A 21,098-nucleotide genomic window follows, 5' to 3' on the forward strand; every position below is an offset into this window, starting at 1 on the left:
TAATGCAGGAGGGTAGTTAGAGTAGGTAAAGAGTGACTAATGCAGGAGGGTAGTTAGAGTAGGTAAAGAGTGACTAATGCAGGAGGGTAGTTAGATTAGAGTAGGTAAAAGTAACTGATGCAGGGGAATAGTTAGGTGACATTAACTAATGCAGGGGCGTAGTTAGAGTATGTGAGGAGTAAGGAGACACTGTGTGGTGCCTACAAAAAGTATTTTTTCCGATAAAAAGACACAAGCAGGTTGAAAGTAACAGCTATGAAAGGCCGTACCATGCTGCCATAGAGCCAGAGAAGGTGCTGGGCAGAGGCATAGTCGGTGTTGTATGGTAAAGAAAGTCCTCTAATGCTATGTGAGAGCCCATGGGGAGAACAGATGGGTTAGAAGTGTAGCTCCCTGACACAGCCAGGCTGCAGTAGAGACTTGAGTGTTGCCTTGATAAGGAACAGAAGAATGTGTCAGTAAGTGAAGAAAAGATGTAGCACTGTCTACTATGGATGCTCCACCAGGGAGGGCATTCTTCCCATGTAATAGGCCACCTCCCAGTCAGAGGCATTGACTCACAGTGTACTCTACAGCTACAGTGGGGTGGCACTCTAAACCAGCGTGCATGTGTGTGTGTGTGTACATACATACATGCAGAGGCCAGATGTCAACATAGCATGGTTTTTTTGTTGTTGTTGTTTTGTTTTTTTCAATCACTGTCATTTCTCACTAAACCTGAAACTCACCGATTAGCTGTACTGGCTGGCCAGCAAGGCCTCAGGATCACCCAGTCTCTGTCCCTCCCTCCTCACATACCTCGCTGTATGCTGGGACACTTGTGTGAGGGCTTGAGATCCGAACTCAAGTCCTCATGCTTGTGTAGTAGCAAGCACTTGACTAAGCAGGCCAGCTCTCCATTCCCTAAGTAAACCTTAAAGTAGAAAACATGGAAAACAAGCATGTAATATATAATACTATAATCATAAATAACACATTCACTAAAGTATTAAAAATATGTAAAATTTAATAGAATGCACATAAATATAACTATTAACCTTTATAGAAGCTTTTCAAACAGGAAGTTTGGTTTGGGTTTTTAGTTTTGTTTGTTTTATGGTGGGTCTCACTATAGTAGCCCTAGTTGGCCATGGACTCACTGCATGGACGGGCAGGCCTCAAAAAGAAGAAATTTTTCTTTTCTATCAAATAAAAACTGAATAGTGTTTGGAACACAGCTAGGCAGTGCTTAGGGCCCCTGCCTGTGTGTGTTAGGATCCTGGCCTCAGCTTCTCCCTGAGACGTTAGTGAAAGAACACAGGAGATGAGGAGACTGAAGATGGAAGAGACAGAACAGGGAGAAAATGGCCAGCCCATGGCGTCTGTGCCCCAGCTGGTTAAACACACTGGCAAGTGAGGAACCATCACCCAGACTGGGAAAGAAACACGGAGAGGGTTCTGGAACCTGGACCAGCAGGTGATACCACTGATGGTTTTAAAAGGATGAGAGGTAAATATTGTGAATGACCTCGACAGATGGGCATGTTCCTCACTGACAGGGGAGACTTGCTGAAGAGAAAACAGATGAGCTCAGTAGCTTTGTATCAGAGAACAGCACAAGTCCGATGGTTTCCATGGAAAATTCTTCTGAACATTAAGGAGGAAGCACATGGGTAGCAGTACACCCTCTCTTCCTTCATGAGATAAGTAACACTCTGGTACCAAAACAAGAACCAGATAAACACAACATAAGGAGCCCTCACGAATACACACGCAAGCACGAGGCTGGGGATAGAGCGCAGTTACTCAAGTGCTTGCCGTGTGACCCCCAGCGTCCACATAAAAGCCGAGCGCACCCTTGGTTTCAGCACTGATGGTCTCAGGCAGGTAGGCCCCTGGGGCTCCAGCCAGTTAGGGCGCTCCAGGATCAGTGAGAAACCAAATTCAAAAGCAGTAAGGTGGAGTGACCAAAAGACACCGGATGTCAGCCTTTATAACCATAACAAATTACAGTTGTGAAGTATCAGTGAAAACAGTCGTATGATTGGGGTCACCACAACATGAGGAACTGTATAAAAAGGGCCACAGCTTCAGGAAGGCTGAGAACCGCTGCTCTAGAATCAAAAGGAAGAGCGGCTCAGTGGGGGCCCCGCGTCAGGCGGCTATGGCAGATCTAGGCATTGTCTTGAGGACATTAGTTGTTGGGAACAGTACCACTCACTGCAGTGTCCTTCTCGGGGCCTGGGGCGTGTGTGTGTGTGTAAGAGTGTGCTGTGAGCTGAGTAATGAGTGTGCACATGCATTCTCTCTCCGCTCCTGATGGTGATGTGATTGGCTGCTTCAGTGCCTGCTTGACCTCCCACAATAATAGATTGCACCCTGAGATTGTAAGCCAAACAAATCCTTTCCCTTACATTGCTTTGTCAGAGTGTTTAATCACAGCATCAGAAAGGAAACTAAGACAACGAGTAAAAGTACGTGTACTGATCTATTAACAAAAGAAGAAAAAGTCATATAATCTCAATATTATGCAAAAACACAAAGTAACTTAATGAATGGTCTTTATCAAGATGAAAATATCTTCTCTCTGCAGACAACATTAACATGGACAGACAGGCCATAGGTGAGAAAAATAGTTTCAAGTCATGTGTCCACATAGTACAGAACCCTTTCAAAATTTCAACTATTTCTTTAAGGTAAGAAGACAGCCTGCAGCATCAATTCCCTATTATGTCCCCTAATCCTAAAGCCAGGGCTCCAACTCCAGCTATCAGGCTTCGCCCAAGTGTCCTCGTCCAGCAGCTCTGTTCTGAGTTCTCACTTGTCACACAGACTTGTATCATGACATCTAGAGTGACTCTCTTGGAAGCTGGGGGCTGGCATGTTACAGTCTTCAGTCTCTCAGGGACTGGGTCACAAGGAGCAGGTCACCACACCAAGCTCTGTTCTAATAGTTTGAAGCTGGAAGTAGTCCAAATGGACACTAAGAGGCGAATATGTCAGCTTTTCCATACATGCTAATCAGCAGCTTAAAAACAAACAAAAACAGTGCCGCGTGAAAAATGCCAGTAATGGAGCTGTGTACCTTGTGGCTCCGTGTGTTTAAAACTGCAGAAGGCGTGAACTCGTCTGTAGTCAGGGGCAGGAAGGCAAGGAAGGGGCAGGATGTACAAAGGACACAGGAACATGCAGGGGATAGAGTCACCCTCGATGGTGGTGGCTTCACAGCACACATGTGTCTGAGCTGTAAGCCTGTGCCATGTCTTGGCATCTATAGTCCAATGGTGTGGATGTTGACAGTGACCTGTACTGTTTCCACCTTGATTTTCAATCAGAAAGTGGGCTTGCTATTCTTCATTAAGACTGATGCTGCAAGGTGACCTAACACTGCCCTGGAACTGAACCTAGACCAAAGCCAGAGGCTGTGACATGTAGTTGAATATGAGCATAGTACTGTCCCTGAGAATTCACGGAGAATGGATTTGTGGTTATGGAAGAAAGTGTCCTTTTTGTTAACAATATTTCGGGGCAGGGTGCACATGTATACAGAGGCCAGAAGCCAATGTTAGATCAAGGTCAGAGTGGGTTAGTGCTCTCTATGCTATTATATAATATGTGGCCTTTATCCCTTTGCCCCCTAAGGGCTTGTTCACTCCCCCATCTTGTGGGTTCTTTCTAGTTTCCTGACACTCCAAATTAAACCCACAACCCCAGAAACTTGAAGCTAAGATCCAAGTGTGAGAAAGGACATGCTTGCTTGGTTTTAATAAGTTTCCCAAGTTGTTGTTATCATCTGTCTCTCTGCTAATTAACAAGAATAAGGGAGGGAGGCAGTTAATTAAGGACTGGTGTAAGCTGGGTTCCAGCTAATTGAGGGTTTTTTTCATAGACAGAATTAATGTGCAATTCAGGCAGACCTTCCAAATTACAGTTAATAAAGTTTTATTTATAGCACCACTGGGGAACATCAAGGGCACAATGTCAAGGAATGTGGGAAAACACTCTGAGTTGGTATTGATGGGATAATCCAAAGTCAGGCATACAAGCAGGCATACCCCGAGTGTACATAGGCAATCCACAGGGAGAGCTTCCATGAACAAAGACAACAGGGGAGGAGGTGGGATCTTTTTTCTTCAGCTCCTACAACCTGTGTATCCTTTGCAGCTTCCCAGTGTCTGTTTCCTCTGCAAACAGATTCTTCTCTGAATAAATTTGATCAGGTACTCAGCCTAACCTCTCTTGCTCCGCATTTTGCCTCTTCACGTACACAAAGCTCAGTTGGAAGAGAGTTCAATGTCAGCCTCTTCTCTATGGGTCAGGCATTGTTGAGCATCCTCACTGTTCTGCTGGCCCACCGTGGTGCTGCTCTAGGAGGAATGCAGACTGCCTCTGTCTAGACACCCGTGCTTCCTGCCTGCTAAGCTTTGCTTTGGGGGATAGCTCTAGGTTTACAGAAATCTGAGGTGACAGTGGACCCCACCCCAGTTTCCTGTGTCTGAGGCATCTCAGTGGACACAGTGAGACCTGTGTTCCTGTGTGGGTGCCTTACCTTAACCAGCTGCACCATCCTGGCCTATCGCACCTCAGGGTTTCTCTGTCCACTCCCCCGGGGAGGAGCTTCAGCTCCTCCAAATCAACCCTACCCCTTTCTCCCTCAACCCTCTGTACCTCTTATGTCCATGGCAGCATGAGGAGGCCCCTTGGCTCTGCACACCTGCACTTGGGTTGCTCTATGTGTTTCTCTCAGAACTCTTAGGCTAGGTAGTGAGAGGCTTGGGGTGGAAGACAGATGAGCCCCCTTCTCACACGTGCTTTGCTGTTTGTGTTAGCATGTTTCTTCCTTCAAAGTCAGGACTTCCCAGCCCCAGCTATTACTGCAAACACTGCTTTGTTTCTTCACCTGTATTCTGTTCGGGACCCAGATGTGGGTGTGGGGGTTGTTTGTTTTCATTGTGTACTTAGACGTTGTATTCGTTACTCTTCTGTTGTGGTGGTTACACACTGGGACCAGCCGTGACTTAGGGAGAAAGTTTATTTTGGCTCACAGTTCCAGAGTAAGACAACAGAGGAGTGGAAGGCAGAGCAGAGGCTCAGATCATAGCTGCCATAAACATGGGTCACAGACAGCAAACCAGAAATGGGCAAGGCTATAACCTCAAAACCCACCCCAACAACATACTTCTCCCGCCTCAAGGTTCTACTTTCTGAAGCTTTATGACCTCCCCTAAGAGCACCATGAGCCAGGGACCACGTGTTCAAATGCGTGAACCTCTGAAGGACATTTTCCATTCCAACTACCACGCTGTTCTAAGTCTCTGTGTTTGGGATGAATTTAGTTTTATACTTCTAAGTTTTTCTAGTCTCCCTTCTCTGTGAGAAAGCCATGTTCCTAGGAACTGTCTTTCAGATGAGGGGAGTCTCCTAGCTCTGACTGGGCAGAGTCTTCCTCCCTGTCATTGAGAGCCACATCTGGTGAGCAGGAGTCAGGAACATGCTCACAGGAAAAACTTATAAATGTTTTCTCTTCCTCTCCACCTCATTCATATAATTTGATGCTTTGAGGGTCTCTTATGACTCGAGTATAGGTTATAGTCTGCAGAAAACCAGTGAAGGGAAGGGACGTGTTAGGGATATGTGTTTGCAGAAACCTTTGTTTTGTGCAAGCCAGTCAGCAAAGCTATGTACTGTGTAAATTGGTTCTGGGTGCTGTCTCACTGTCTGGTAAGATAGAATACCATGTGAAGGTGTTTTCAGCAGTGGCTACAAGTGTTTCCACATGGCGACATTTCTCCCCAGTGCAGGTACACATCATGAGCAGCATACATCACCGTCACCATGTGGTCAGGTATGCTACCTCAGAGGTCATAACCACTTGTGACATGGAGGGTTTGTCCTGTGAGTGTAGCCAAGAGGGAAAGAAGTACAAATGGCCAACCCCACGCTGGACCGTCTTTCAGTCTATACAAAAAGAAAAGCTTTTCTGACTGGCCTGCCTGTAAGGCAGAGCCTGGGAGACTCGGGTGCTCCTCCCCATGGGAGAGGCTGAGTAGCAGCAAACAAAGCCACTGGGGTCCAGAGGTAGCATATGGACTGGGGACAGTAAGCTGGACTGTCCAACTGGTGAAGGAAGAGAAGGACACTTTGAATGTCCTCCTTGAAAGGATGTAGTCGGGCTGGTGAGATGGCTCAGTGGGTAAGAGCACCCGACTGTTCTTCCGAAGGTCCAGAGTTCAAATCCCAGCAACCACATGGTGGCTCACAACCATCCGTAAAGAGATCTGGCGCCCTCTTCTGGTGCGTCTGAAGACAGCTGCAGTATACTTACATATAATAAATAAATAAATCTTTAAAGACAGAAAGGATGTAGTCATCACCTCTGGTCACCAGCTGGGAATAATTTTGAAGGCTGGTGAGATGGTTCAGTGGGCAAAGGTGCTTCTTGGACAAGCCTGCAGCTTGAGTTTAATCCCTGAGACCCACGTAAATGTGGAGTGAGAGAACCAACTCTACAGAGTTGACCTCTGACCTCCACAGACATGCCATGCATGTGAGCTCATACGTACATCATACGTGGCACATAATAACAACAGCCTAGGCCTATCTTTAATCCCAGCACTCAACACAGAAGGCAAATTCTGAGTTTGAGGCCAGCCTGCTGTACTTAGTGAGTTCCAGACCAACCAGGGCTGCATAGCAAGATTCTGTCTTAGAAGAAGTGGGATTGTGATCTCAGTGCCACTGACACAGCTCTGTGGGGCCCTCAGAGACAGGGTAAGGCCTACATAACAGAAGTCATTCAAGGAGTTGAACTGAGTTCTAGGAAACAAGTGACTTCCAGCCCCAATTCTGTGTGTGTGGGTAGGGTAAGTTTATGTCTAGAAAACCCAAAGGCTCTGTTTATACCAATAAAAGAACTTAGTGAGATAGAAGCCTTAATACAGAAGCTGAAGTAACAGCAGCTAGAAGATTAGACAGGAAGAGCAGCCTGTGTGTGGTAGGGTCATAAATCCAGGAATAATCTACTGTGAGATGGGGAAAGCCACCACAAACAATACCTTAAACCATTCCTGAGAGACACACAGTCACCTTCAGCAGATAAGAACACCCCCTGCTCTCTTGCAGTAAGATTCTGTGTCATAAACATGTCAGTGTTCTCTCAGTTAATTTATAACTTTAATATAATCCTAGTAAAATTACCAACAGGCCTTTTTTTCTGGAACTAGACACAATCTCAGCTTGATATGGAGAAATAAGTAAGAGGAGGCAGGGAGCCCTGACTAGGAAGGAGAGTGGTAGAGACCCTGTCCTCCTAAACCACAACTAACCATGGAGCGTCAGTGATGTACCAGGCCTCAGACAGACTCGTGGACTGGTGAGCACTGCAGAAGCGGCCCCCCAGTGCAGTCTGTGGATGTTAGTGGCAGCACCTCAGCTTTGCAGTTCTTCAGCTGTGATGGTAGAAAAGCCAGAGGCTGCTGCTGTTTGGATCTCAAGTGACTGGGAAAGACTTGGACTGGAGGAAAGTAGTCTGCGACTATAGGGGTGGGGTGGGGTAGGTGGGCTCTTAGGTCTTAGAAGGTGTAATAGCCGCTTCACCCCTCGGTTTTCTCTGATTCCTTGCTGCCATGAGGTGAGTGACTGCTTCCACCTTCCCCACCCTGATCTAGAGCCTCACCATGTGCTCAAAAGCAGCAGGCAGGCAGGCAGGCAGCCAGAGACCCAAAACAACATTTAGAATAAACATTTTGGTTTTTGTTTTGTTTGGTTTGGTTTGGTCTCTCTCTGTAAAGCCCTGGTTGTCCTGGAACTCCCTATTTAAACCAAGCTGGCCTTGAACTCACAGATCCCCCTGCCACCTCATCCAGCCCACCATTCTGTCTTTTACATTCAGTGTATAAAGTATTTAATTTATCACACAGACAGAAAGCTGCATGATAGAGATTAATTGTATACTGTGGACAATAGAATTTAAGTTGAAGAGATAGCTTCTTTAAACACAAAAGGTAAAATCATAAGATCCTTAGAAGAGGGACCAGAGAGGGGCTGAGGTGTGAAGAGCACTGGCTGCTCTCGCAGAGAATCTGGTTTCAATTCCCAGCACCCACATGGCAGGCCATACCAGCCTAAAACTGCAGTTCCAGGGCATCCGACACCCTCACACAGACAGACATACAGCCAAAACACCAATGCACATCAAGTAAAAATAAATGATATTTTAAAAAAATAGATGAGAAACCAGTTAGATTCTATTTTAACCTGGGGGCTATTGAGCTTTTTAACCTACAATTCCAAATTTGGATGCCTTTGCAAAGAAACTTACTTGAAAATAAATAAATTTTATATAGAGAAATATTCAAAATTACATCACAACTAAAAAAATAATATAAGGTGTTCCCTTATGCATAAAGGGCTCCTAGAAATCAAAATAAACAACAGTTCAGTAGGCAAGCAGTCAAACTGAAGGCAGCAGTTCCCTGAGAAGCTGATGCAGGCTGACCAGTATGGGCACCTTGGCTGTTGTCACAGAGCATCTGAGTTCAGTTCCTAGAACTCTCATGTCAGTGCTCAGGGTACCTGCAGAGATAGTCTCAGGAACTGTAAGAAGAGCAAGGAACCCTCCATAAGAAAAATCAGGGTGTGGGATCAGCTCATTACAGTATACCCTAGAGATACACTTGAAACAGCACAAGACAGGCCAGCTCTGCTGCTAGCAGCCAGTGACCTCCACTCAGGTAAAGCCAGTCCTTGACTTAGCCACAGAAAAGAGATTGTGGGTGAGCCAGTGTGAAACAGCTGGGCCTTACGCAGAACACGTTTTTAACGTGTGCTTAAACACTAGTTTAATGGGAAGAAAGGGGCCCAGGGAATTAAGACCTGTGTGTCTCAGCAGAGGCCAAGCCACAGCTCAAAGAGTCACTAAGAAACCTTCTTTTCTTTGTGTCATTTTGATAAGCGAGATGATGCATGATCCAGATCCTGGACAGGGTTGTGATCTAACAAGATAAAGCCATTCAGATCCCAGGGTTGCACAAGACGGGTATGATGGAGCTTTGGTTGTAAGTGGGTTCTCATGATACTCATAGACCACTTTGAGAAGGCCATCTAGTGCTTAGCCTCAGGCAGGATCTGCTGCCATTTGAATATCCACACTGATGTCTGTTACAGAAGTATGCTCCTGTGTTGGCAACCTGAATAGCAAATGCTGCGAGCCATGCAGAGTTCTTGATGCCCAACTGGCAAAGGCTTCAGCCACCCATTTCCCTTCTCACAGCTCCATAATTTTTTTTTCTTTTTATTGTGCATCTTGTAACAAGAAAAATCTTAGAGAAAAAACAAAAAGCAAGACTCCAGTGTCCTGGCGTGGTAGCCCTTTGGTTTAGGAAAGTTGGTAAGAGTGTAAATTCACTTTTATTTATGAATCTATAACAAAAGCCCATGTGAAAAACAGAAAACCGAGCACACGGTGGCAGGGAGCTCTAGTTGGTTTTAATCTCTCCATAGAATTTTGGTTTTTCGACCTTAATGGTACCTTGGATTTTATGGTGTGTGTGGGAGGAAAAAGGCAAGTCTAAACATTGGAGGAAGGAACACAAGTGCCTTTCACAGCCACACCAGGCACAACATGGTGGCTCCACTCTTTTTTTTTTTTCAATGTAAGTACACTGTAGCTGTCTTCAGACACTCCAGAAAAGGGCATCAGATCTCGTTATGGGTGGTTGTGAGCCACCATGTAGTTGCTGGGATTTGAACTCAGGACCTTCGGAAGAGCAGTCGGTACTCTTACCTGCTGAGCCATCTCACCAGCCCAGGTGGCTCCACTCTTGAGGGTCATCTTTCACACAGGGCATTGAATAGTATAGCTCACAGGATTTTCAATATTTAAAGTAAAGAGCCCCATCTGGAAAGGGACAGTACACATCACTGGGGCTACTGGGAAAGCAGCCGTGTCAGGTGTCAGCTGTGGGGACTGCGCAATTCAGGCCTGAGCCACCTCCAGCATCCTTGAAGTACTCTGTGCTCACACTGGAAGGTACAGGCAGGGCATTCATAGATAGAACCTCATGGGTCACTCTGTGATGCCCCACAGCTCCCCTGTCAGGCATGAAACTGTTCATGTAAGTTCACATCTTATGGGAGAGCAGAGTCAAGCCAGGGCGCCCTCCTCTGGAATGGTGTGGACCTGCTCCCTGGTGGTGCTGTTTGCAGCTGCAGCTATAGCTGTGCAGCCGGACTTGCAGCTGCTTCACCTCTGCCCGCTCGTGCCTTTCTTTCCTCCATCCGGTGGTGTCCTGAGACACAGACTTAGGGCAGTTGGAGAGGGTGTCATTGTAACAGAGACAGTCCACCAAGAAAACCTCGTTTTTCTGCCTCTACTTCCCCCTCCTTCTTACTCTAGCCTTAGTGTGTCATCATTGTTCCTGATCTGGGGAAGGCACTGCTTAGCAAGATCTTGGCTTTCCCAGTGTGGCCATGTTTGGTGCCCCCCACCTCCTCCTCTGAGCCTGTATTTCCACAGTGACCTGTCACTGGCTTTCCTGCTCTGCTGGGCCTTGCTTTCTTTGCAACTCAGTGAGGCTGCTGGCCTAGAACTCAGAGAAAGCAGGTCAAGGGAATTGTACCTCCTTCTTGGCAAGTGAAGCTACTGGGGAGAGCCACTCTCCATGCAGCGGAAACCAGTACACACTGGCACCTGTGGGCGCTGGCAATGAAAGCAGACATGTGAGGAGCAGCCATGACTGTCGCCTGCAGTAGCCTGACAGGCTTATCAAAACAGAAATCTTTTAATATATGCCTCATAATCGCCAGGCTCCGCTTTTGAAGGCTTATTAAAGTGATCATTTCAGATCTTGTGACTTGGGAGGCTCACACTCAGAATTAGAAGGATATGAATTAATGACAGTTTATTACTCTCAGATGAGCTGCGCTTAAGGAGTTTCCTGTAAATGTGTGGGCTTTGATTTGACTTGTCGGAGCTCTGATTTGAAAACAAAGAATCTTTTCTCCTGAGCTACACTGGTGCCTTCTGCTGCTGCAGACATGGGCAGTCTGCAGCCCTGACGGCCAGGCCTGGATGACAGGTTGAGACTTCCAGCTCGTTTGTTAGCTGCGTCAACTAAAGCAGGGAAATCGGTAAAGTGTGTATGGCTTGATGAGCAGAAGCTGGGGTCAAAAGCCTGCAGTCTGAGCCAGCCTTCTCCATCTTGTCTAATTACACCTTACAGAGCCAGGCCAGTGTCCACCTGATGAACTAGCTCATCACCATGCTGCCATGAGGAATTCTTCTGGACCCCTGACAAAAGGAGGGTCATGCAGAGTGTTTGCACTGAGCCCCCAACAGAGGCCATGTGGAAACCACCTGCCTCTCAGAGGGGCTCAGGACCTGTACTGCTCTGGAAAGTCAGGAAGTCCTAAAGCAGGATTTAACATTCATCTTTCTTATCCTCTGTTTTTGGGGTTTTTTTTTTGTTTGTTTTTTATTTTATGGTTTTTCAAGACAGGGTTTCTCTGTGTAGCCCTGGCTGTCCTGGAACTCACTCTGTAGACCAGGCTGGCCTCGAACTCAGAAATCTGCCTGCCTCTGCCTCCTGAGTGCTGGGATTAAAGGCGTGCGCCACCACACCCGGCATTATCCTCGGTTTTTAAGTTCCAGTCTGGGTTCCTTGAGAGTCTCTGAGCCTAGAGCACAGCTCTTGGGAGCTGGTGAGAGGGTGGCAGGCACATCACCCTGGGTGCTAGTCCCAGACAGCCTTAACATCTGTCTCCACCGTACCTTCCTTCATGGGTCACATGACTCCACTGCTTCATCTTTGTGTCATTCAAGCAGAGAGCAGAGGCCATGCCCCTCACAGTACCCACAGTGGCCACACCTCATGATGTGAACAGCCTTTTTCTCTTTGCAGCTGGGCCAAGGCCTCAGTCTCAGCCTCCTTACCCTCCCTAGAGCTTTCACACCACCAGTCCCAGTGTGACGTCAGCTCTTGTCTGGCTCAGGTGTCTGTGTTCACCTTATTCCCAAGTGCACTGCCCATCTGTGCACCCCACCTCTTTAGGGAGTGACATAGGTAAGCAGCCCTGGCCTCCCGTGCCTTCCTCTGCTTTCCTCGTGTCCCGACCTCTGCTCCTCGCCATAACACCACCTGTACTTGTTGCTTTCTTTACTGCTGAGATGAAGCACCTGACAAAGACACCTTACAGGAGGAGGACGGTCTGTCTGCACCTAAGTTCAAAGGCACAGTTGATGTTGGCATGTCAGCCGGATCCCGAGGCTGAGACGGAAGCAGAGGAAGATGAGCGCTGCTGCTCAGCTCCTGTCCCTTTTGTGTGATCTAAGACCCCAGTTCACGAAATGATGCCACACGTTAGGGAAGGGTTCTCCTACCCCAGCTAGCCCGACTGTTAACTCCCCTGAAGGTCTGCCAGAGGTTAGTCTCCTATAATTCCAGCTCCTGTCAAATTAGCAATCAGTACTAAAAGTGTTGTTGACAGCTGACCTTGGACCTGGCATCCAGCTCTAGCGTCCCTTACTCTCAGCTTCTGCTGGCTCTTCAGTTCCGCCTAGCACCCAGTCACCTGGCTCTTCCCATCACACATTCCAGTACTGGCCTGTTTCCCTCTGTTCCTTCTTCCTCCCATCTTTCCCTTCTCCATTTCTCCTTCTCCAGTCTGCTTTACTGTTCTCCAGAAAGCATATGCTGTGCCCACCCTGCAGCTCCCCATGCGTAGCTTCTCAGGTGTTGCCAGCACATCGCTGTATATCACAACTGTCAACCCAGTTGTCTCCCTCACAGTTAAAACACAGCTTGACTGACTGTGTATTTCTAGAACAGAACCAGTGTTGTGCATAGGCAGGGTCCCCAGTATGTGGCACATGGTGTGGGTGGCCACACAGGTGGAATTGTATTCCCAGGAAGGGGTCAACTGAGTTAGAAGGGCTGCATCTCTGGTGGCTTCTTTAGCACTTATATTACACCTTGAGTCCTAGAGCTCTTTCTTTGCTTAGTATTGAATAGGGGTCCCTAGGAGGCCCCTATTATGATATTCATCATATGGCATGAATCCAGACAAAATCCCCTAGAGCTTCATCAGGTACCCACACTGCGAGTGCTGTCAGGTATCCTCATGTGGAAGGTGACAGGAGGGGAGTATGAGATGAGGGGTAAGAAACCTGGGAAGAAGAGGGCAGCCAGGAAGGGAGGAGACAGGGTGAGCAAGTGAGGGGCTGACCAGGAGGGGAACCTGAGAGAAGGAACCTGAGGGGGAAAAGGGGTCTGAGGGAAGGATCCTAAGAGGAAGAGAGTCTGAGGTGGGGGAAGGGGCCTGAGAAGAAATGGGGAGTCTGAGGAAAAAAGGGCAAAGTCTCAGCAGGGCTGGAGAGATGGCTTAGCAGTTAAAAGCACTGACTGTTCTTCCAAAGGTCCTGAGTTCAATTTCCAGGAACCACATGATGGCTCACAACCATCTTTAATGAGATCTGATGCCCTCTTCTGGTGTGTGTGAAGACAGCTACAGTGTATTCCAATAAATATAATAAATCTTAAAAAAAAAAAAGTCAGCAAAAAATGGAGACCCTAAAAGATAACCAAGAGCATGAGAGAAAGGAAGCTTAAGAAACAGTTGGGCAATGAGAAGGGAAAGGTCTGAGAGTGGGGCCACAGCCTGTGTCCTGCGTAAGGCCCAGCCACCCATCTTCAGGGACCAGAAGTGAGATTAAAGTTAACAGAAGTCAAAGGATGTGCACATCTTAGCAGCCGGGTTAGGTGTGGTCCCACCCACTGTTGGCCATCCTCATCTGGCTTAGCCTGTAAGGTGGTCTATGTGACTCCTCTGCTGGTGCCTTTTCCATCTTGTAGCATGAGATTCCAAGGAAAATTACTATTTTGAGGATTCCATTGTTTCAACTGTCAGATTGAGAGACACAAGTTTCTCTTTAGAATATCTTCATTTCTGGATCTAGAGAACTGCTCAGTTAAGAACATTTGCTCTGGCAGAGAGTCCAGGTCCAATTCACAGCACCCACACGGTGGCTGTAACTCCAATCCCAGGACATCCAATGCCCTCTTCTGACTACCTCAGGCACTAAGCACATATGTCATTCATACATACATACATACATACATACATACATACATACATGCAAACAGAACACTCACATTCATAAAAATTAATAAAATAAATTTAAAATATCAGAATATCTTCCTTTCTGCCAGGCTGAGAGAGCAGAAAGGGCAGAGAGCACAGTCCTAACCCAGCCGCCAGCCCTGGGATCCAGAGCTGCTTTCTAAAGTAGAAGTGTGCTCTTCTCTTGAAAGTGGCAGGGCGCCAGCCTTTTCCCAAGTGAAATCTGGCCTTGCAAGGAAAGATGCACAGTAGTGACATATTCCCAGAGTGTTGGCATGAGAAGCCATGACACAGCCCCCTGGTTCCTGCACTAATGGCTTCTCTTTTGTTTCCTTTCCCTCCAGTCGTGCCAAGCTGACCTCGTGAAGGACAACGGTCACAAGTACTTCCTGTCCGTCTTGGCAGACCCATACATGCCAGTAAGGACTGAGCCACACTTCTCTCTCGCCCAGCATGACAATGTCTCCAGTGCACACTAGGGCTTGCCATTCCTCACTGAGGGCCAGGTAGAGAGGTGCTCTACAGAGCTATACGTGGATAGACATTTACTGCCCACACCACACACTGCTCTGTTTCTTCCTGCCCTGAGTGAGAATCTGGTCTTCCTACGCCAACTGGTGAGCTGCTATTGCACGTCTCTGCCTACCCGTGGTATCTCCATTACCTAGAGCCAGCACCCTGGGCAGACGGGTGGATGAGAGAATCCTTGTGTGTCTACAGTATGGTGTCTCAGGGGACCTGAAAGCCCCTTAACAGACAAGACACTGACAGATTTTACTGAAGGAGGAGATCGTTTGAAAGTTTGAATTTCATACATGCTAAATTGTTTTTCAAAGTTAGCATGAATATAGAGTATATGGTAGTTTTCTCATAATGTCATGTCATCAGTTTCTTCAGTTCCTCTCTCGTTCTTTCCCTCCAGCTCTGCGCAGAGTAATGTACATAGAGCAGCCACCCACAGACTCTCTCTCTCTCTCCCTCTCCCTCTCTCTCTCTCTCTCTCTCTCTCTCTCTCTTTCTCTTTCTCTCATAGCTTAAGTTAGCAGAATGTTCAAGTACAGCCGCATACTGTGATCTGAGATGGCGTCTATAAGAGTAACTTTTATATGTAAATTCTTCCTCTGGCTGTTTGTTTGTTTTAAGTGAAATGATACAATGTTTAAAGAGAAAGGTGGGGACAAAGCTGCCAGCAAAGTTCTAACTGGGACTGGCATTGTGCTGGGTAACCAGTACTTGTGTACTTTACCTAAATGGTGTATCACTGTCATGCATAGCATAGGTTTATAGTTTATCCACAGTTTGGAAATAAGCTCTGCCTTCCCTTCAGAGGAAGGAAGAATACAACTAAAGGAATTGAAAGCTCTAAGCTGGCTAGCCTGGCATGGCCTGGCAGCCACACCCTCTATGCTCAGATCTGAGAGAAGGAGAAAGCCCCATGCCAGAGAAGGGGAAGACTCCCATGGTTCTGGTGGGCAGTGAGCCTTGCCACTACAGTGACCTCAGAACAGCATGCCTTACACAGACCCTTCGTGGAATATAAGGCCATGAACAGGCAGCACTGCCAAGAGAGACATACCAGGGCCTGCAGGGTGTGCCTGTCCTTCATTAATGAGAACTAGTGAGCTTGTCTTGCTTCTGAAAAGTTGACCATCTGTGAGCTCTGCAGAGAAAGCAGCGACTACTAAAGGAACAGAGGCCTCAGCCAGCAGCAAAAAGAAAAAATGAGGGGGGGGGGGGACTTCTGTACAAACCACATCTGGATCTCAAGTTTGTGGTCCTAAAGGCGCAAATACAAAGCCTTCCTATAGAGTTCCTACCCTAGAGCCAGGGAGCACAGCCTGCCTCAAGCACACCCCAAAGGGAAGGCGGCCACTGCATCAATACACAAGAGAACTAGCATCTCCAGAAAAGAGCCAAAGGGACTCCAGGAGCAGCCTCTGAGACACACATTGTGGATGGCTGGATAAAGGCAGTATGGTTTAATCATGCCTGCCAGCCACTATGTTTGCTTCAGAAGCAGTTTTCTGCCTGCTGTAAGAAAATAAAATCTGCTTTTTAACCTATCCTTAAAAATGATAATTGTTTTAAATAGTTAGATCTTGGGGGAAGAGGGAGTACAAGCTAGAGTGGAAGAAATGCCCCTCCCACATTTACAACTCAGGAGGTGATCCCTCACAGGGGGCACACAACCAGGAAGAGAATCAGTGAAGGCTCCACATGAGCACGGATGAGGTCAGCCGCTGTCACTGACATCCTCCCAGCACTGCAAGGGAGGCAGCAGAGAGACACAGTGAGCCCTGGAACAATTAAAACTTAATCCATAGACACAGCACACAGCATAATCAGAGTAACAAGTATCAAAAGCATAAAGGAAAGCCCCAAAGCCCCCAGACGACAGGAAGGGCAGATAGCAGCTGCAGTGATGGTCCATCACAGTGAGGGAAACAGGACAGTAGGTGGCCCTTCAGTGACTTCCAGGCAGAGTCTCTGCTAAGTTATGCTGCTACTCAGTAGGGTGAAGTGCAGATATTTTAGGACAAAAAATGATGGCTTGGCACTTCTGCTATGCAGAAAATGGTGGCCTGCACTCTATTGTAGTCAACTCAGGAGATGTCATGAGTCCCCGGAGATAACTTGGTAAGACTGTCGATGTGCATGTGAGACTCCATGAAGTCATAATGGGCTGTCAGATTCCCACGCAAAGTGAAGAGTGCAACGTTCATTTTACTAACAGTGTGCTTGGCTCGAGGGCACAGGCTTCCTGAGCTCTACACATAGGGAAAGCATGGTTCCTGGGCCTGGCAAACCAATTAAAACCACCGACCACTTTATCTGCCATGACAGGACAGGGAGCAGCCAGTCAGCATGCAGACCCTTAGGAATGCCTCAGCAGGAAGGCTGGTACATGCTGCTTTCCTTACATGGGAGGCCAGTGCTGAAGACAAAAGGCACAGGGTGCTCTAGAGAGGTGAGTCTGCTGTGAGGGTGCACAGCCATGATGCATTTTGTTTTCCAGGCTGAACATAGGACCATGACAGCCTTCATTCTTGCTGTAATCGTCAACAGCTACACAACAGGGCAAGTGAGTATCACAGCAGCTCCAGCCACCTCGCCCTCCAGGAATGGCACAAAGGTGCCTTGTCTCACATGGGTCCTAGGGCAGGGATGCCGCCCAGGCCACCTTTTCACAGCTATGCTATTCAGGTAGCCTGTGGAGCCTTCAGATCACAGCAGCAGGTGGGGTTCCTCCTACTCTCCACAGAGGAACAGTCCTTCCATTAGCTCACCATTGAAGGGCAAAACAGACTAGGCAGGATTTACAGTAAGAAAATGCAGTATCTTGTGTTTGAGCAAGGCTGCTGTCACCCTTGTCTGGACCTGCCCCACTTACCTGTGTCCTATGTCTAGGAGGCCTGCCTCCAGGGGAACCTGATTGCCATCTGTCTGGAGCAGCTCAGCGACCCACACCCCTTGCTGCGCCAGTGGGTGGCCATTTGCCTGGGAAGGATCTGGCAGAACTTCGACTCTGCAAGGTGGTGTGGGGTGAGAGACAGTGCCCACGAAAAGCTCTATAGCCTCCTCTCAGACCCCATCCCCGAGGTGAGTTGTCCTTGCAGACATAAGCTTCTGTGCTAGGTCAGCGGTGGTGGGTTTTACCTGTAAAGAGATTGTGGGGCCATGTGCAGACCCCAAGATAGGCTACCGAATCTCATTTGACTTTCAGTCATGCTATGCCAACTCTGTGTGCACTGGGGTAGGTAGCTACAGGCTGGCACAGCCTCGAAGAAGCAAGTTTGAACCATTCTGTACAGCACTTCCTGTGGGGCAGGACCAGGTCATCACTTATGGGCAGGGGAGAGCTGAGGGAGGGGAATTGCCTGTGGCATGTTGCCTGCCATATCCTGTGTGTGTTTCTGATCTGAGAGCATGGGTGGGTGTGGTGGTGTATGGGTATGGGTGTGTCTGTGTTACCACCATGATTGTCTGTTGCAGGTCCAGGTGCTGCATTCTGGGAGATGAGACAGTGGAGGGCTTAGATGATTATGAATCATTGGAACACTTAGCACACAAGTGACAGAATCATCCTTTGAAGCAGGAGGCCCAGTTCTAGATTGTTTTGCTCTCAGTGGGAATCAGAGAGCCTGCTATCATCTTCAGAAATGATTACTGTGTTTCTGTTAGTAAGCCAAGAGTTTGAACAGCTGTAGGTAGAAAGTGCAGCCTGGCTGTAGTTTGTTTGCAGGGCTGTTCTGAATTGCCCCGTGTGCATATCAGATCAGATTTTGGCTAGCTACTTGAGAAATCAGTGCCATCTGCCCCCCAAACATGCCAAGGACAAATCCATGCTCATCCGTCTTGGTTTCAGGCCCCTTTATGGCCTTGGAAAGCCCTGACAGAGTTAGGTCTCAACCTCTATAGTTACTATAAAAGGCAGATTATTTCTTACAGAAAAGCCTAAAATGAACATGCCAAGAAATCTTTAAAAAGTAAACTCATACAGTAGCAGGAAGTTCTATCCTGTCTCCTTGAGAGGTGTCAGCCACAAATGCTTGTCTCATCTACCTACTAGAGACAGCCACTTGCCCTGCCAAGGGAACTCCACATCTGGATGTCCCACCAAAAGGATGGGCCTTGTTGGAGACATCCCTGGAATTGCTGCTGACAGGCAACCATGTGAAATCTTTGAACAAACCAGTATCACCAGGCCCCAAGCCTTGGGATATAAACCAGTTTTTTTTAATGTCTGAATTGAAATAATCTATCAAGGTTTGTTTAGGGTGTGTGTGTGTGTGTGTGTGTGTGTGTGTGTGTGTGTGTGCACGTGTTCACTTTACGTTCCACTCACTGTCCCCCTCTCAGTTCCCCCTCCCTCTTTTCCTCCCCTTTTCCTCCTAGACAGTGTCCCACCCCAGGTATCTTCCCCACCCTGTCACATCAAGTCTCTGCAGAGCTAGGTGCATCCTCTCCCACTGAGGCTAGACAAGGCAGCCTAACTAAAACAACATATTCCATGTACAGAAAACAGCTTTTGAGATAGCCCCTGCTCCAGTTGTTTGGGACCTATATGAAGGCCAAGCTACACGTCTGCTACCTCTGTGCAGGGAGGCCTAGATCCTGCCCGCGTATGCTCTTTGGTTGGTGGTGGTTCAGTCTCTGAGAGCCCAAAGGGTCCAGGTTAGTTGAGTCTGTTGGTCTTCCTGTGGAGTTCCTATCCCCTTTGGAGCCCACAATCCTTCTCTCTATTCTTCCATAAGAATCCCCAAGCTCCATCCACTGTTTGCTTGTGGGTGTCTGTATCTGTCTAAGTCAGCTGTTGGGTGGAGCCTCCAAGAGAACAGCCGTGCTAGGCTCCTCTCTGCAAACACAACAGTATCATTAATAGTGTCAGGGGTTGGTGCTTGCCCGTGGGATGGGTCTCAAGTAGGACAGTTATAGGTTGGCCATTCCCTCAGTTACTGCTCCATCCTCCATCTCTACATTTCTTATAGACAGGAAAAATTTGGGGTTGAAAGTTTTGTTGGGTGGGTTGGTGTCCCTATCGCTCCACTAGGGTTCCTGCCTGGCTACAGGAGGTGGCTTCTTCAGGTTCCATGTCTCCAATGCTGTGAGTCACAGCTAATTTCATCCTCCTTGATTCTTGGGCACCTCCCTTCTCCCAGGTCTCTGTCTCATCCTGGAGATGCCCCTCCCGCCTTCCCACCCCCTTTGGTTGCAGATTTTCATTCATTCTCATGGCCATCTGGCTGTCTCTCCTGTCCCTCCCCACACCTGATCCTGACCCACCCACTCCCAATCCCCTCTCCCTCCCAGTTCCCTTCCTCCATCTGCCTCTTATGACTATTTTATTCCCTCTTCTAAGTGAGACTCAAGCCTCCTTTCCTGGGACACCTCTCTCTCTCTCTCTCTCTCTCTCTCTCTCTCTCTCTCTCTCTCTCTCTCTAAGTTTTATTTATTATTTACATGAGTACACTGTAGCTGTCTTCAAACACACCAAAAGAGGGCATCAGACCCCATTACAGATGGTTGTGAGCTACCATATGGTTGCTAGGATTTGAACTCAGGACCTCTGGAAGAGCAGTCACTGCTGTTAATCACTGAGCCATCTCTCCAGGCTCCTGGGACTTCTTTTTTGTTTAGCTTCTTTGGGTCTGTAGGGTGTAGCATGGTATCTGTATTTTATGGCCAATATCCACATAAGGGAGTGTATACCATGCATGTGCTTTTGGGACTAGGTTACCTCACTCAGGATGATATTCTCAAGTTCCTTCCATTTTCCTGCAAAATTCATGATGTCTTTGGTTTTTAATAGCTGAGTAATCTTGCATTGTGTAAATGAACCACATTTTCTCTATCCATTCTTCAGTTGATGGGCATCTAGGTTGCTTCCAGTTTCTGGTTATTATGAATACAGCTGCTATGAATATAGTTCAGCAAGTGTCTTTGTGGGATGTTGGAGTGTCTTCTAGATATATATATCTGATCATGAATGCTATAGACTATTCCCAGTTTTCTGAGAAACTGCCAGGTTGATTTCCAGAGTAGCTGTACAAGTGTACAGTCCCACCGGCAATGGAAGAGTGTTCCCTCACTCCACATCCTCACCTGCGTGTGCTGTTGCCTGGGGTTTTGATCCTAATCAGTTCTGACCAATGTAAGGTGGAATCTCGGTTGCTTTGATTTGCATTTCCCTGATAGATAACTAAGGATGATGAACATTGGTTTAAGCGCTTCTTGGCTATTCAAGATTCCTTTGTTGAGAAGTCTCTGTTTAGCTCTGTATCCTAATCTTTAACTGGGTTATTTGGATTGTTGGTATCTAATTTATAAATTTTGGATATTACCCCTCTGTCTATTAAGTGTTTTGTTTTGTTTTTCATGATGCTGGTCCTTTTGCTTATCTGGAGGATAGTGGCTTGCTTTCCTCCATCCTCCAGGCCTGGCTCCTCTTAAGACTCACCCACCTGAGCCGGGCGTGGTGGCATACAACTTTAATCCCAGCA

At 47.5% G+C, this 21,098-nt stretch overlaps 1 protein-coding gene and 1 long non-coding RNA gene across 2 annotated transcripts in view; one reads left to right on the top strand and one right to left on the bottom strand.

Annotated features, from left to right (window-relative positions):
• LOC110304214 overlaps window positions 1-4,708 on the bottom strand; it is a 14,837-nt gene extending 10,129 nt beyond the window's left edge. Inside the window, exons 1-2 of the long non-coding RNA XR_002379028.2 lie at window positions 4,648-4,708; window positions 799-913 (exon numbers count right to left, since the gene is read on the bottom strand). This is a non-coding gene — a long non-coding RNA (uncharacterized LOC110304214). The remainder of the gene's footprint in view (window positions 1-798; window positions 914-4,647) is intronic.
• Window positions 1-21,098, top strand: part of Rptor (regulatory associated protein of MTOR complex 1) — a 299,725-nt gene that overhangs the window by 228,991 nt on the left and 49,636 nt on the right. The window contains exons 14-16 of the mRNA XM_021175441.2: window positions 14,442-14,516; window positions 17,114-17,179; window positions 17,506-17,697. Of these exons, the coding sequence (XP_021031100.1) occupies window positions 14,442-14,516; window positions 17,114-17,179; window positions 17,506-17,697 (333 nt within the window). The remainder of the gene's footprint in view (window positions 1-14,441; window positions 14,517-17,113; window positions 17,180-17,505; window positions 17,698-21,098) is intronic.

Source organism: Mus caroli, chromosome 11 (genome assembly GCF_900094665.2).
Source record: "Mus caroli chromosome 11, CAROLI_EIJ_v1.1, whole genome shotgun sequence".
Classification (NCBI taxonomy): Eukaryota; Metazoa; Chordata; class Mammalia; order Rodentia; family Muridae; genus Mus; species Mus caroli.